Source organism: Nesoenas mayeri (genome assembly GCF_963082525.1).
Source record: "Nesoenas mayeri genome assembly, chromosome: 1".
Lineage (NCBI taxonomy): Eukaryota > Metazoa > Chordata > Aves > Columbiformes > Columbidae > Nesoenas > Nesoenas mayeri.
In genome coordinates this window covers 4,553,984-4,568,642 of record NC_137541.1, presented here as the reverse complement: position 1 = coordinate 4,568,642, position 14,659 = coordinate 4,553,984, and the positions used below count along the sequence as shown (strand labels likewise).

The 14,659-nt window shown below is 42.4% G+C and overlaps 1 protein-coding gene across 1 annotated transcript; it reads left to right on the top strand.

Annotated features, from left to right (window-relative positions):
• Positions 1-302: 302 nt before the first annotated feature.
• LOC308050069 (interleukin-2 receptor subunit alpha-like) lies at positions 303-14,450 on the top strand (the record flags this gene model as incomplete). Its single annotated transcript, XM_080359994.1, has 6 exons — positions 303-366; positions 10,188-10,373; positions 10,578-10,700; positions 10,992-11,228; positions 12,894-12,935; positions 14,398-14,450. Exons 1-6 carry the CDS (start codon positions 306-308, stop codon positions 14,448-14,450), a joined length of 702 nt encoding a protein of 233 aa, XP_080216120.1. The 5' UTR covers positions 303-305.
• Between the last annotated feature and the right edge of the window lie 209 nt (positions 14,451-14,659).

Genomic DNA, 14,659 nt, shown 5'->3' with positions numbered 1-14,659 from the left:
GATGTGTCAAACCACTTCCTACACGCGACGGCGTGCTCCGCCACGCTGAGCCTTGCGTTTGATTTCCTGGATAAAAGCTACTAATACTCGAACAGAGAACAGCTTTTCTTCTCTCTTGTGAAGCCAGCCAGTGAAACGACAATTTGCAGACCAAAGTGCAAAGTCCTTGCCGCGCACGCAGGGTGATGCTCCCCACCGGTCTAACCAGGCAGTAGACGTCTCCTTGGCTTGGTCGGCACCAGCCTATCGCTTCTGAGAAACTTCACCATCCTCGGCGTTGCAGGGAAATGGTGTGAACGAGTCCCATGGAGCTCAAGTGCCTTTTGATGTGGCTCTTGTTTGGATCCATCAAGGTGAACAAGACAGGTAAAAGACTATTTCTGCCTTCTGGGGAGGGAAAATATGATTTGCATTTTTGTGGTGACTGCTGGAGGATGTTCGCAACATCCTGACTCCTTTCAAGTAAGGAAAGGTATTAAGAGCTTAAGGAATTTATTATTCTAAGGAAATGAGAGAAAAGGGTTTTGTGCCCGCAAAACATCCACTGCAGACAATCCACAGCATTATAGGATGTTTTTTTGTGTGAGTAATGTATGTATCTTTCAACCCACTGTTGGAATAGTGGGCAGATCAAAGCAGCCTTGTGCACCTGAGGTAGCTCTTTTTTTTTCCATTTTGCATGTAACTTTAGGAAATATAAAAATAGACACTGAAATGTCAGTACCCGTGTAGGTAAAATTGATGGCAATGCTGCTAGTTAAAAGGTGCCATCCAAGTTTGCTATGGATACTATAGATATCAAGTATTCTTTCAGCCACACCTCCCAACCAGTGGTGCCTATAAACTGTGAACGGAGGCAGCTAATTCATTCAGCATAAATTTACACGTTTATAAATTGTGATACTGCTTATATGTAGCTTATTTATTGTGACAAGTGTGTGCATTGAGAAATGGTCTGGTGATATATTAGCGCATTTGAATTTAAACTGCTTTGTTCAAAGGGAAAAAAAACCCCACAACCTTACATTCTCAGTGCTCCATAAATTTGATATTTCCTTCTGTATCTGATGGTGATGTCCGGGTTGGGAGGTATGAGCAGATACAGCCTCAGACAGTTCTTGGATACACTGGTGCTGTAACTGCTAATGGATTATTTCTAGCAGGGCTGCAAATTTTAGCAGGAGCTGGGCATCTCAAGGGAAGATTGCATTGCTTACGAACAAACTCATTAATGCAGAAAGTACCTTCACAAATGTATAACCCCCAGCTGATTTTACTCTTGTTAAAGTATTTTGCCAATAAATGCTGTACCTTTGCCATCCCTGGAGGTGTTTAAAAGACGTGTAGATGAGGTTCTTAGAGACATGGTTTAGTGCCAGTGTTGGGTTAATGCTTGGACTTGATGATCTTGAGGGTCACTTCCAATCAAAACGATCCTCTGATTCTGTGGTTCATGAGGCATTTTCATTGCCAAACAACGTGCCAATACCCATGACAAATGTTTAAGAGCTGCATGCAAGGGCTTCACTGCGAGACATTCAGCCAGAGATATGTAAATAGAATCAGTTCTGGGATGAGTCAGGTTCCCTATATCACGTTTTCTGTATTACTGTGTCTGGGACATGTTGTGCAATTTCTTGCTGGCAAGTCTCATTTATCAGAAATCTTTCTGGTTTTTGGAAAAAATTGAGGGCTGTTAGAGCAGTTGCACTTTGTGCTATTTGATGTGATTTACTTCTCTGATGAATGAATAAATGCATAGCATTGCATTCCTCACTGATTCACTAAGCTTTGCTTTGCTCAGCTTCCTCCATTTATTTTCAATGCCTCTCTCAATGTTTAAACATAATCTTGATATATTTTTTTTTACATTTCTCCCTGGAAATAATAAACTAAGGTAGAAATATCACCTTTTACCAATTTAGGGGTTTTGTTGTAGAGACGCCTGAAGTATTGTGGCTGTAAGACCTATTGTTTTTATTTCCCTCATGGGATCAACAAGGAGACCTGAGAATAAGACATAAGCAAAGCAAAGGGAAAGAGGCTACGTCAAACTGGACAAAAATCAGCTATGCCTCAGTACATACAGTGCCATTCATTCTATCTTGCCCTAGTCTTTTCAGCTCATCCCAGTTTTGTAAATAGATCCTGCTATAGATGTTGTTTGCAAGGGGGTTGCTGGTAAAACACACTTTCAGGAATAAATATAGTTAGGGGAAAAAGAAAAACAAAAAGCCTTTGTTTTACAGAACAGTTTCACTGATAGATCTCAAACTGCTTGGAGAGGGCAAAGTCCTCTCAACTGGGGAAACTAAGGCATGGAATGATCATTTAGTAAAAATTAAACTACACCTTAGGGCTAAAAAGAGTAAGAGAAATGCTGTTTTTCTCGTGAAAAAGATTTCTTTTAGCTCATGTACTCTGCACAGCAGCAGTGCCTAGAATGGATGAGGCTTGCAGTATGCTAAGTAAGGGTCAAATATAAGATAAAAGATGGTCTGTGCTCCTCCGACCTTTCCATCTTGGTATTCATCATACAGGAATACACTGAATAGATTTGCAAGTTAAACCTGGAAAGGATTAAAACTCACACAAGAAAGAATTTCATTCACACAAGATGGGTACCAGATCTCAGTCATTTAAATGAGAGGAATTTCTTTCCCATTATACTTGCATATTAGTGCTCGCTCCCATGGATTTGAAATGCTATGCGGAATAAATTAAAGTTGTCAAACACATACAAGTGTTTCTTGTAAGGTCAACCAGAGAGCAAATACCTTTATAAACCTTCCAGCTACAGTGGCCCTCAGCAGCAAGGTACCCAACATACAGTTACAATTTAAAAAATTGTTTAATTTTGTTTTAAATGGTGATCCTGCTGAGGTAAAGCAGATACTATGGGCAGAGATCCTGTATCTGCTTCTGCCTCGAGATGAAGAAATCTTCTCCCCACCTCATGAGATGTTGCATCCTTTCTTTTTATCATAGAAAAAAGTATTAACTACTGCTAGAAAGCCACTGCCTTTGACTTTTCTCACTATTGCCTCCATCATGTTGCAATTTTGATGTCCCTGCTTTCTTCCTTCAGCTTTTTCTCTCCTGTTTTTCCTGGTGCATTAATTGAACCTTCAAAGCCCAGCTTTTGGATGTTTTCTACTCATTGTTTCCATCTCCTGACCCTGGTTCTGAATCTTGGATTTCCCAAATTTCCCAACCTGGGCGAGTCTTCTCTCCATCTACTCCAATGCTTCCCCAAAACTCACATTTCCAAAGCCCTTCCATGACTTTCTTCACTTGACTCCTTGCTCCTCAGCCCTGCCATCTTTTCACCTGCTGCTTTTTCTTTATGTTCTCCATTTGTAAAGTGCAAGCCCACAGATAAGGAATATACAGCCTTCTTTATTTGGCAAATTGTTTCATGCATTACAAGGTCAGACAAATCATCAACACTAACAAATCATTTCCATCTCGCTCTTGAGAGCTCTAGCGAAAAGCTCAATGACCATGACAACGCCACAAGTCAAATGAGGTGAGTCCTAAAGCCACATTTGAAATCAAAAGAGTCCCATCAGATGTTTTGTCATTCTTACCCAAGGCTGGGGCACATGCTTGTCAGCCAGTTCAATTATTTTCGGAGGAGATATTCTCGACTGCCCTTCTAACCCAACAAAAGGCAAGGCTGAGAAAGTACCAGCTGAAGAAAAGGATCTGAATTTCTGCTGCTATTTTAAAAGCAAATTTTCTTTCTCAGTCATGTGTTTTTCCCTTTAGATGAAAATACCAAAGAGGTAGGTGTTACTGAAGTCACAGATTTAAGCAAAAATGCAGCCAAACCTATTCAAACCCCAAATGTCACATGCCAAAACAAGGCTTTTACGTATGTTATTCTCAAAACCAGACACTGTGCTCTGCTACCATGTGCAGTGGTTGCCTTTAAAGAGTTTGAGCTCTGTGGCTTCACCACAGAACCAAGAAGGTTATAAACACCCAGAAAAAAACAGAATAGGAAAAACAAATGTTCCAAATTGTCCGCTTTGTACATTTTCTACACAGTGCACTGTGCTAGGGCTTTCTGTTCTCTTCCTGTTTCCTAATACTGCCTCTTCCAATTCCCCATTTGCAGCCCAAGTCCCCAGCTCAACCTCCCTGCCAGACCAGGCGTGAGATTAATCTTCAACTTAACTTCAACCGTCTGCACCATCATCTCCATCAAGCTGGACATGTGGACTCCCTTCATAGCCAGGGGAGAGAAAGTAGACCTTTCAGGGCACAGTTCAACCAGATTGCAGATAAGGGTACAGTGAATCATGTCCTTTAAGTCGCTTTCTAGTGACCACATAGGGAATTGAAATGTCTGGTTCATGTCGGCTGGTTGGCATTGAGACCATGTCTTAAAACAGGAGCGAGTTGGTGCTGAAGGGGGATAGTTGTGTTTAGGAAGAGGGGAGACAGATGTTCAGTCAAGAAACATCTGGATCAGCAGAAGACACAACAATCTCTGCAGGCTGATTTGCTGGGATCTCAACAAAGTGATGTTTAAAATGAAATCAGTGCATTAGCTAAGCCACACTAATTATCTGTGTGAGCATGTTTAGGGACTGCTCTGCCACCACTGAAGCCAATAAAAAGAGAGAAGAACCTGTAACGTTGCTTTGGGGACCTTCAGTTAGGTGTCTGCTGTCCTCTACAGAGGTCTGCCTACCTCCACTCCTTCCAGAAGGAGCTAAGGCAGTTCCTGAGGCTAAGTTATGCTTAGCATGAGAAAGCTTACTCCACTGTAAAACCAATTCTAGCCTTGCTGTATATGGCAAGTTTTAGATGGAGAATACATTTCTTTTTTTTGCATTAGAGTTCACTGCCAAGGTCAGTGGCAAACAGCTGGTTAACATGATAAAGTCAAAAGATAGGAGAAGTGCATCTCTCCCAAACCTAATTTTTCATGGTCCTACAAAGATTTGTGGACAGATCCTGCTGGTTAATATCCTGGTTTATTTTACACTTTCTTTCCAACAAAGTCGAATTTCAGCACAGCAAACTCAGCAGGCATGAAACTACTTAGTCCTTAGAACAGAACATGCCTTTTATCCACTACTAGAAATATTAAAACCCATCTTCTCCCCCAAAAGACTGATCTCTCCATCACATTAAATCTTGCATCTACAGCATAGCTAACCAAAAGCTGGCAGCCAAATTAACATAAACTTCAGGTTTGCACCCCAGCCCCAGAGCTGGCATCTATTGTCAGTTTATAAATCTACACAGAAAATAAATATAAATTACATTAATCAGAGGGGAAAGAAGCAGGCAGAGCTGTAGCTACCTTGTTAATGGACCCTTTGGGAATAACTTTTGAAGTCAGAAAAAGTTCATTACCGTTTCAGTCCAGTTGTTGGTATTGATTCCTTCTCTTCACCCATATCAGTTTCATCTTCAATAAGATGCTCTGTTTAGAGAGCGCGTAGTTTCCAACAGCATATGAACCCCCAGGGCTGAATTAGCTTTTCAGGCACATCTTGAGGAACGTCCTCATTTTGCCACGTTCTGACTTCTTGGGGTCTCTGGGGAAAGGTTCTCTTCATCTCTGCACTGGGCAGGTGTGTGAAGTGCCTGGTTTCTTCCACTGCTTCTACCCAGAACAGTCGGTTTCCTACTGATCCTGTCTTACCACGTTTGTGTTTAGTGGAAAATGACCCTATTTTTGCACCTTGCCTTTTTAACTTGACATCAGAATAATGTCAGTGCTGGTGACACACAGCCACATGACAGAGGAAATTCTGAATTTAGGCTATCAGGGCATGACTCACTGTCTGTGTTTACCTCACACTAAAAACACCTGTTAAGAAATTTTCCCCATTTGCTGCTTCTGGACAAAAGGTTCTGATGCCTTGTCTAATGCTGCTCTAATAACTCAGATGTGGAAAAGAAATAGGCAGGAGAGCTTCATAAGTCCTAATACTGCCAGAACATCTATTAAGAGTGTTTTGTGTTGGGTCAGTAACATGTTTGAATGGGAAAACTCTGGGAAGAAACCCAAGTGCTGAAAGAACTGACGGTGATTTAGCTAGTGGGTTTATTTCCCCTGAGTCTAAATAATGACCCTCGATGCTGAGGGCAATCAAAGGCAGTTAAGCTTTATTTAGCACATGGCAATGAACTCACAAAAGATGGGGCATGGCAGGGTATTCTGCCTGGTACCAACCTCCAATAGCTCCTATGTGATATCTGATGGCTTATGTGGAGGTCCTAGGTGCCCTAAGATACCTCAAATGGCATCAGGCATCATTGCTTAAGCAGGAATAGCAGGAATCCCACCTATCTTGTGGCTCAGATGACAAGGAATGGCCTGCAGGTCTCAGAAAACTTATCAAACTTAATTTTGGGAGCACACCAGAAGATGCAATAACTGCTTGTTAATTTTTTATGTTTCACAGATGTCTAGCATCTGAATTCACTAGTCTCCCTCTAATTTGAAGGGCATGTCTCGATCCACTATATGATAACATTTGAAACCAGTTCCAAAATATCCAGAAATGCTGTTGGCACCAAAAATCCAATAATATGGGTAGAAATGTGGATTCTCAGCTGTCATAGGAGACCTACGTATTCTAGCAATTCTGTACCCAATAGTAGTGCTAAATCCCATAATACTATTACACCAATGTCTCTGTTTGGCCCGTTTCAATACATCATGTTAGTACCTCTAAGTGGAAAGAAATGGAGTCACAGGGAATTTTTGGGGTGTAGGAGATGAGATTGGTAGGTGGGGGCTGATGAAGCTTGTGAATGAAGGAAAGGGAGGACTAAGGACATCAGGATTAAAAGAGAAGGAAATAGGGACACACAACACCTTGTCACAGGGATAGAGAATTGGAGGATGTAGGAAGGGAAAATGAGGAGGCAAGCAAAACCCCAAGAGATGTGAAGGTGATGTGAGGACGTTACTTTAATCCAATATTAGCAGAAGTGTAGCCCTGGAGTAGCTGTGGAGGGATGCAGAATCCAGAGGGAGCTGGGCTGTGCAAAACTGGGCTACCAGTGGCTATGAGGCAGGTGGCACCTAGAAGTGCTGGCCTTGTATATGATTTGTGTTTGCATATCACACTAAAACAAATTGACAAACTAATTCCCAACCAGGTCCAAAGCAGCAAAAAACCCCAAAGTTAATCTGTCCTAAAAATGTAATAAGTCAGAAAACTTGTCAAGGAGTAAATCTACACTCCCATTCCTTAGTTTCCTGGCTTCTTCCCATCCCTTAGTTCTTTTATCACCCACACAACAGGGACGTTGATTTTTTAGGGGCAAACCATGCAGTTTCCTCAGGCACAAAGACTGAATGAAGTTCTAGAGATGATTCACTCCAAAGGTTGTTCTGTGTAGGCAATTTGATCCATACCTCATCAGGTCTGCTTCTTCTCTGCACAGTCTGCCCACAGTATACCAGGAGGTCTAGTGCCATCAAACACCCATGCACACCTACATGCCACCACCTGTGGCACCTGCAGCTTTGGAAGACACTTATTCTTCCCTGATGGGAGCTTGAATACAGTAACTAGCTTGAACTTGGGGTGCTGCTAAATGGCAACACATGGGGAGCTCTTTTGGGTTTGATGGCCAAACCATAACTTCCATTCTCAGGTAGACTTCATTGAGTGTGCAGTCATTATCATGAGTTATTATCACATCTACTGCCACAATGCTTGGAGTGCTGGGTGATAGCTAGGATTCGTTTGTGTTGGGCATGGTACGAATAGCTGATCAACACATGTAGTTTAGAATCCAAATATAAAGCGACAAAGTACAGGAGCAATGCTGATCAGTATGATGGTGCCTTCTTGTTCTTGAAAGATAGGTAAAAGACCACTTAAAAAAATCACCTCTGAAGATATCTAGGATACTTAAAGACAATGAAGAGGAATAATGGCAATTGGTATCTTGAAATGTCCATGTTCTGGCATGGCGTCTCCCAGTGTGAAGACTGCCACAAGAAACCCAGAAGCTGATGACTTTGATATCAAACCCACTGGTGAGGAGATCTAGCATGGGAAGAGAAGCCAATGCTTTGAAAGGATATGATGGTTGATAAGGAGAAAGTTCTTGAAAATGGGAGCAAAATACTTGACACGACAGTGAAGCAGTTAGCAGTCAGCGGAGGGAAGCAAACAGAAGGTGACAATGAAGCCTAGGAAATTCATCTTTCCAAATGCTTTCTGGATCAGAGACAGGAAGGTGACTATAAAGGCCAAAGCAGCAGTGGTCTAGATGTAAGAGGAGCAGAGTTTGAGTGATGTGGGTGAGATGAAAAGGCTGGATCCTAGGAATGTTGCTTGAGATCCATCTGCCATATGGATGAGTTGATCCAAGAGCACCAGCACAGTGGATTTTGCTCACTGTCACCCATGTGCACCATCTCTGCACAATCCCTATTTGACAGTGCAAGTTCAGAAGAACTCTGACTTCATTTGATCATCGATTGAAACAACAGTTGCCCTTTATGATGGGTAGGTTAAATGCTGTGGGTTTTCTTAAGAACAGACTAAATGGTTGTAGGTTTTAGTGCCTCGTGCTGAGATTCAGATCTGCAGTCTGCTTCAAAGCGGCTTTTGAAGTCTTGAGGGAAACATGCTTTTAGCTTTCAGGGAAAGTGAGAGTACATGATCTCGACTTGCTGCTAATCTGATAACTCTTTAATTTTAATCACCCTGACAGTCTGTGGTAAACCATGTGGTTAACTATTTCGGGTACACCCGCTTCTCTCAAAGCCACAGTCTGATGTAGTTTACAAGACGAATCCTTTGATAACACAAAGACAAAATGGGATTAAAACACCCCTTATGCAGCTTAGCTGTTAAAACACTCACAATACTTTTCAAGGTTGCCTTCTTCAAACTTCATGACTTTTACTAGTGGCAAAATAATGAAAAGTAAAAAAGGGCAGAAAATATCAAAGTGAGAAAATGATGGGTGGCCTTGAAAGAAAAGGGCATTGCAAGGCTGGGTCTGGGAGCCACTGACTGGGTTGCTGTTGGCAACACATGGCGTTGTTTCAAGAAGCCACTTTGGGAGTCAAGGGCAGGTGCCAAATGATGAGCAACTCTCAGGGATTCAAGGCCCTTTCACAGTCATTCTTGCTGGTTGCTAAGGCTGCATCAATTATGGCTGCAGAAAATGCGAAGACGTGATGACTAAGAAATTTTACTCCTAATAGTTGTTGCTACTATGTGTAAGCGTGAAGGGCCACAGATCATGCACCCGAAGATCTCAAGTGACAGCCCAAATGCAACCAGCCTGTTTTAGCTTTGAATTACTCAGCCTTTAGACCTCAAATAATCATTCAGTAGCACCTTTATCAACTTCAGGGTCTCCCGCTCAGCTTCAGTGGTTTTTTCAAATGCATTGAAAGGACCCAACTTAATTCATTGCAACTGATTGAGAAGTATATTTAGATGTGATTTGCTGATGACACTGCACTTCACGTCCTTGTTTTGGGACAAGTTATATTTAGGTTTGCAAACTTATTTCCTAGTAAGCTGCTCTTTGGTGTGCTCAAACAGAACAGAGAGCCTGCTCCCCTTTCTAATGTTTGATTATAGATGATTGCAACTTTTAATGTCTTAATTTTCCTTATTCTGCCTCATTCCATAAATACAGGGCTTCCCACCCTGGTGCAGGCAGCAGCTCTACAATATGATCGTGTACAGCATTAAGAAGCTGCTGCAGAACATCTTTGCTTCAGCATCCTTTCTCCTCTAGGAGAAACACAAGGGTGTCAAATCAGACCCTCCTAACTAAAAGAGTGTAGACAAATACAGGCTTCACAGCACTTCTGAAGACAATCCCAAGGGATTTTTCTGCATCCTGAACAAATCTATACTTATAAAATCAACAGCAACAAGTAACTCCAATGTGAAGAAGGCTTTGGATGGTGGGATTGTTCTAAGATTAAAAAACATTCACTTAAAATAACTAATAGTTTCGCTAGACACTCTGGGGCTCTCCATGGTTTAGAAACGATCAAAGTAACAAAGTTTTGCCACCCTCATGTTTCCTTCATGACATCCAGTTTCATCCCGCAGCTGGGATTTTAGCCCTGGGAGCAGAATTAGGCTTACTTCACATCACTGAGCTCTGCTGTCGATAAGACAGAAAGATGCACAGGCTGTCCTGACTCTCAGGCTTTCTGTTTGCAGAAGAATGCCCAGATCTTCCATGGACCAAATTTGTTGATGTTTCTGCTGAAATGTATCCACTGGGGACCAAGCTGTATTATGAATGTGACAATGGCTACACAAGAAGAAGTGGCCAGTACCCGGGAATTCAGTGTAAAGAGAAACAGGGGCTCGCTTCTTGGGTCTACAAGGAATTTGAATGCATTGGTAAGTGATTATTGTCCTTTTTCTACACTCATAGTAGTGTTTTTCCAATGAGTTAGTCAGATGCATCTGGGTACTGTTCTTTTGTGCTTATCTTTGCCAATTAGAACTCGCAACAATTCTATCCTGCCTCTAGAATTTCAGGTGCTCTGGCTTTGCTCTTCTATTCATGCTACTCTAATTCAGCACATATAGTTTCTCCCACAGATGAGAAAAAATTGTTGTCAACGTCTCCCTCAATGGAGATAGATTTTACACAGAAGCCAGAAAGAAAAACACAGAGCCCTGCACCCCAGAAGCAAGAAAACCTGTCAGAATTTGGTCAGAAAGGTAAGATCCCATTCATTACTGTTACACTGATTTCTGTGGAAGTGGTGTAAGAATGATGAGTAATGTTAAATTATTTTGTCAGACAGAGAGAAAGAAACGATTGCTATAATACCTTGGCTGAATGAGTGATACAATAAAAGTGAATGAGCATTTTATATCCTAACAAAGAATTAGGAAGGCTTGGTATATCCTGCTTCTCTGTATCTTGTAACAATACAAATTATGTTGTTTCTAGAGCAAAAGCAGCAGGTAAAACCTGTTTTAACCATGTGCTGCCTTGTGATCTCACAGATTTTTGTGGTCCTCCCAAGACTATTCCACATGCATCTTTAAGCCTGAGAGGACAATATTATGTGGGGCAAGTACTGCATTTAAAATGCCAGAGAGGTTACGATAAGCGACCCCCCACCTCTGGCACCAGCACGTGCATGAAGGTGAATCATGAAATTAAATGGACGCCCCTTGCCATGCGATGCACCAATGACAGCAGCTATAGTGATGAGTCGCTTCCACAGACTATTGAGCCAGGTAAGGTGGTTGCTTTGGCATCACATCAGTGTCATGATCTGCTCAGGCAGGGTCCAGAACCCCACCAACTCAGCGCATCAGTCCTAGGGAACAATCTGCTTGAGGTTCGGGATGGAGAGATCAATGGCCTCAGGACTCTGACACTGATGGAGATGTCATCTCTGATTGATGGAGGTGACATCTCTGGGGAGAACATAGCTGCATCCTACTTTGTCTTGGGTGTCCTTTCATACTAACTGCAAGACTGCAGGAATTTGTGAGCAGAAGGAGCCGTGCTGTCATACACTGGGAGGCCGCACTTTGAATCCTGGGGTCAGTTTTGGGCCCCTCGTGACATGAAAGACACTGAAGTGCTGGAGCGAGTTGAGAGAAGGGAACGGAGCTGGTGAGGGGCTGGAGCACAAGTGTGATGGGAGCGGCTGAGGGACCTGGGGGGTTCAGCTGGAGAACAGGAGCTGAGGGGAGACCTTCTGATCTCTGAACTGCCTGAAAGGAGCTTGGAGCATGGAGGGGGTTGGTCTCTTCTCCCAAGTAACAAGCGATAAGACAAGGGGAAATGGCCTCAAGTTGTGCAAGAGGAGGTTTAGATTGGATACTAGGAAAAAATTCTTCTTGGAAAGGGTTGTCGGGCATTGGAACAGGCTGCCCAGGGCAGTGGTGGAGTCACCATCCCTGGAGGGGTTTAGGAGATGCATAGATTAAGTTCTTAGGGACATGGTTTAGCGACAGTATCAGGTTAATGGTTGGATTTGATAATCTTGAGGGTGTCTTTCAACCAAAATGATTCTGTGATTCTATTAAAATAATAGAATAAGCATTTCCTTTTCTCCTTCCTCCTGGCAGCTATAGGCCATCTATTGCCACTTCACAGTAAGGTACTCCAAAAGGTATATCTAAGCTTCCCTCACGATTGCTCATGGTTTTAGGATCCAGAGTTTAGCTATTCCATAGCTAAACTTAAGTAATGTGGATCATTCCTTAATTTAATACCCAGGATGCTGTTTTGAACAGAGACAGCAAGAAGCCCACCAATGTTGCCCTGTAGTCTTTATGGACCCAGATTGAGCAGGACATGCACCATTGCCATCTGACATGTTGAGTCTCACTGCTCAGGGAGCCAGCAGGGCTCTCAACTGAGGCTGCAGGATCTCTGCCTCTTGCTTTTATGCCTTTAGATGTATGAACACAAAAACAAAACCCAGACCTTCATGGCTCTTACTCCACCCAAGTCACCTACCTTTTTCTGATGGCATCTCTTCTAACTCTACAACGAATGAGTTCAACACGCAGAGAGAAAACAGAGCCCTTTTTCCCAAGTGTCTGTGATAGCACTGAGGGTCTGGAGCTCTCTCTGGGTGTCAGGCAGAGCTATTGAAGGTGGAAGTACCCAGATGTCCACCACCTCTAGAGTCCTCAGGTTTTCATTATGCTCCTGACCTCCTCTGAGGCAGGTGAGTGTGATGGACTGAATTTTAAAGAGGTGGGAGACAATGCAAGGTCAACACAAGAGGACTTTACCGTACCAGGCCATGTGGTAGAGCAGGATGGTTTGGGCACTTGGCCATCATTGCCTCTCATCACTGCCCTGAGTGTAGGGATGAATCTCCTTACTCACTGGGCACACTTTTTCACCATTAACCCAGAACTTTCTCCCCTTCTTTATAGATCCACCTGTTTCCCTGTGGTGCCCAGTTCAGAGTGATCCAGGTACAGCAGTCACAATTTGTTGTTTGTTCTTTCCTTCTCCTTCAGGACAGTCATTTATTTTTCCCCATTGACAATTTCACTTGGTACTATCAGGATGAAGGAACTGTTTGCTCTGATGGAAATAACCCACCAACATGCCGGTCCTAGAAAATTATACAACCTATTGAATAGTTGGAGATTAGAAATATTGGAAATTTTTTTAATTAGGATTATGAAAAGCTTAAGGCTGAAGGATAAAATAGGCCATCTTGGCTTTGCATTCGATAGAACAATAATTTCAGTTTTCTGCAAAAGTGCACTCAAACCTGAGCAAGGTCTGGTCTTTGTAATTGGTGCAACAAATATTTATTCCCGAAAAGTGTTGCCTTCCTCTTCGTTATGATGGGGCTAGGTAAGGAATAACCTCCCCTTTCTCTGTTCTCCTCCCAGCATCCAGCACAAAGAGATTTATCAAGAGACCACTCCTACATGACTTCTTGTTAAAAACCTGCTGATTTACTGGCTCAACTTCAGAGCTTCTTATTCAGGATAAGGAAGAAATTCAATGAATTTCTTGCACTAGGGAAGTTTTGGGTTGCATTTCTGGGGAAAAGGAGTTCCTGTTTGAAACCATGTTTCCAAATCCCAGCTTGGCACCTTGAAAGTAATCCTTCCTGGTTTCATATGTAATACAAGCCTTTGCTGGATCCCATTCCCTGGAAGATACAGTTCACTTCATGCTCACCATTAACACGTATTAGGTCAGCATATATGTTGGTATCCAGGCTGGAAACATCTAATGGTGGCCAAGAAGCAAACATGGCAATTATTAAGTCTTGTCTGCAGAGGGAGAGCTGTCAGACTTAGCTTGGCTCCATCCTCATCATAGCTTTGATGAAGGGCAAATTGATATAGAACCAAGACTTTCTCTCTCTTTTCAGGTTCGCCTCATCCATCCTGTTCCTCACCTGTGATGCTGCCAGTGACAGGTATGCCATTTTGTCAATTGTTAATTACAGACTTCACCCCAGCCCGCAGGGCAGTTACTTTGCCTTGTTCTACCAAAGAGACACATCTCTGTTACAAGAAATAATAAATACACTGCAAGACCCCTCTATATGCATGTATTGAGTGAGAAGTTAGTAAAGAAAATGTAAATAGAGACTGTTTAAGCACTTAAGCTTTTTTAAAAGAGGTTGTCAAAGACTCATAAGGGATATAAAAGAAAATAGGCCAACGCAAAGTCTAGTTTTAAATGCAACCATTTTCAGATTCTTTCTCTGTGACTTTCTGTGAATTCAGTAAATAACTTCAACTGGAAAAAAAAAAAAGGAAAAATATAAATATTTAAATTACATGTTTCTTCCACATTTTCAAAGGAGTAAAAAAAAATCAGCAAATAAAATATTTTGTCATAGCTAAAGTGATGCATTTAGATGAGTCTGAAGGGATTTTTTTTCCCCGTCTTCCATTCAACCATTAGCTGCTAAAACAGAAATTGTCTCTTACTGTGCGTACACTCAAGACTTCGTGTGAGGACTCTTGATTCCAGCTGGAGTCTGCTGACAACTGTAGCGCACATTGTAAGAAGGAGGAATAACAGAGTGAGATAAAGAAAGGGAAGGAGGAGCATTGCAAACTGTGCCAGAGACCGCAGCATCAATAGTCCCTGGTTATTTGGCCGTGCGTGCTCTCTATTTGCCCAGGTCCTCTCTGGCTGGGTCTTGTTTGCCCCAAGGAGCAAA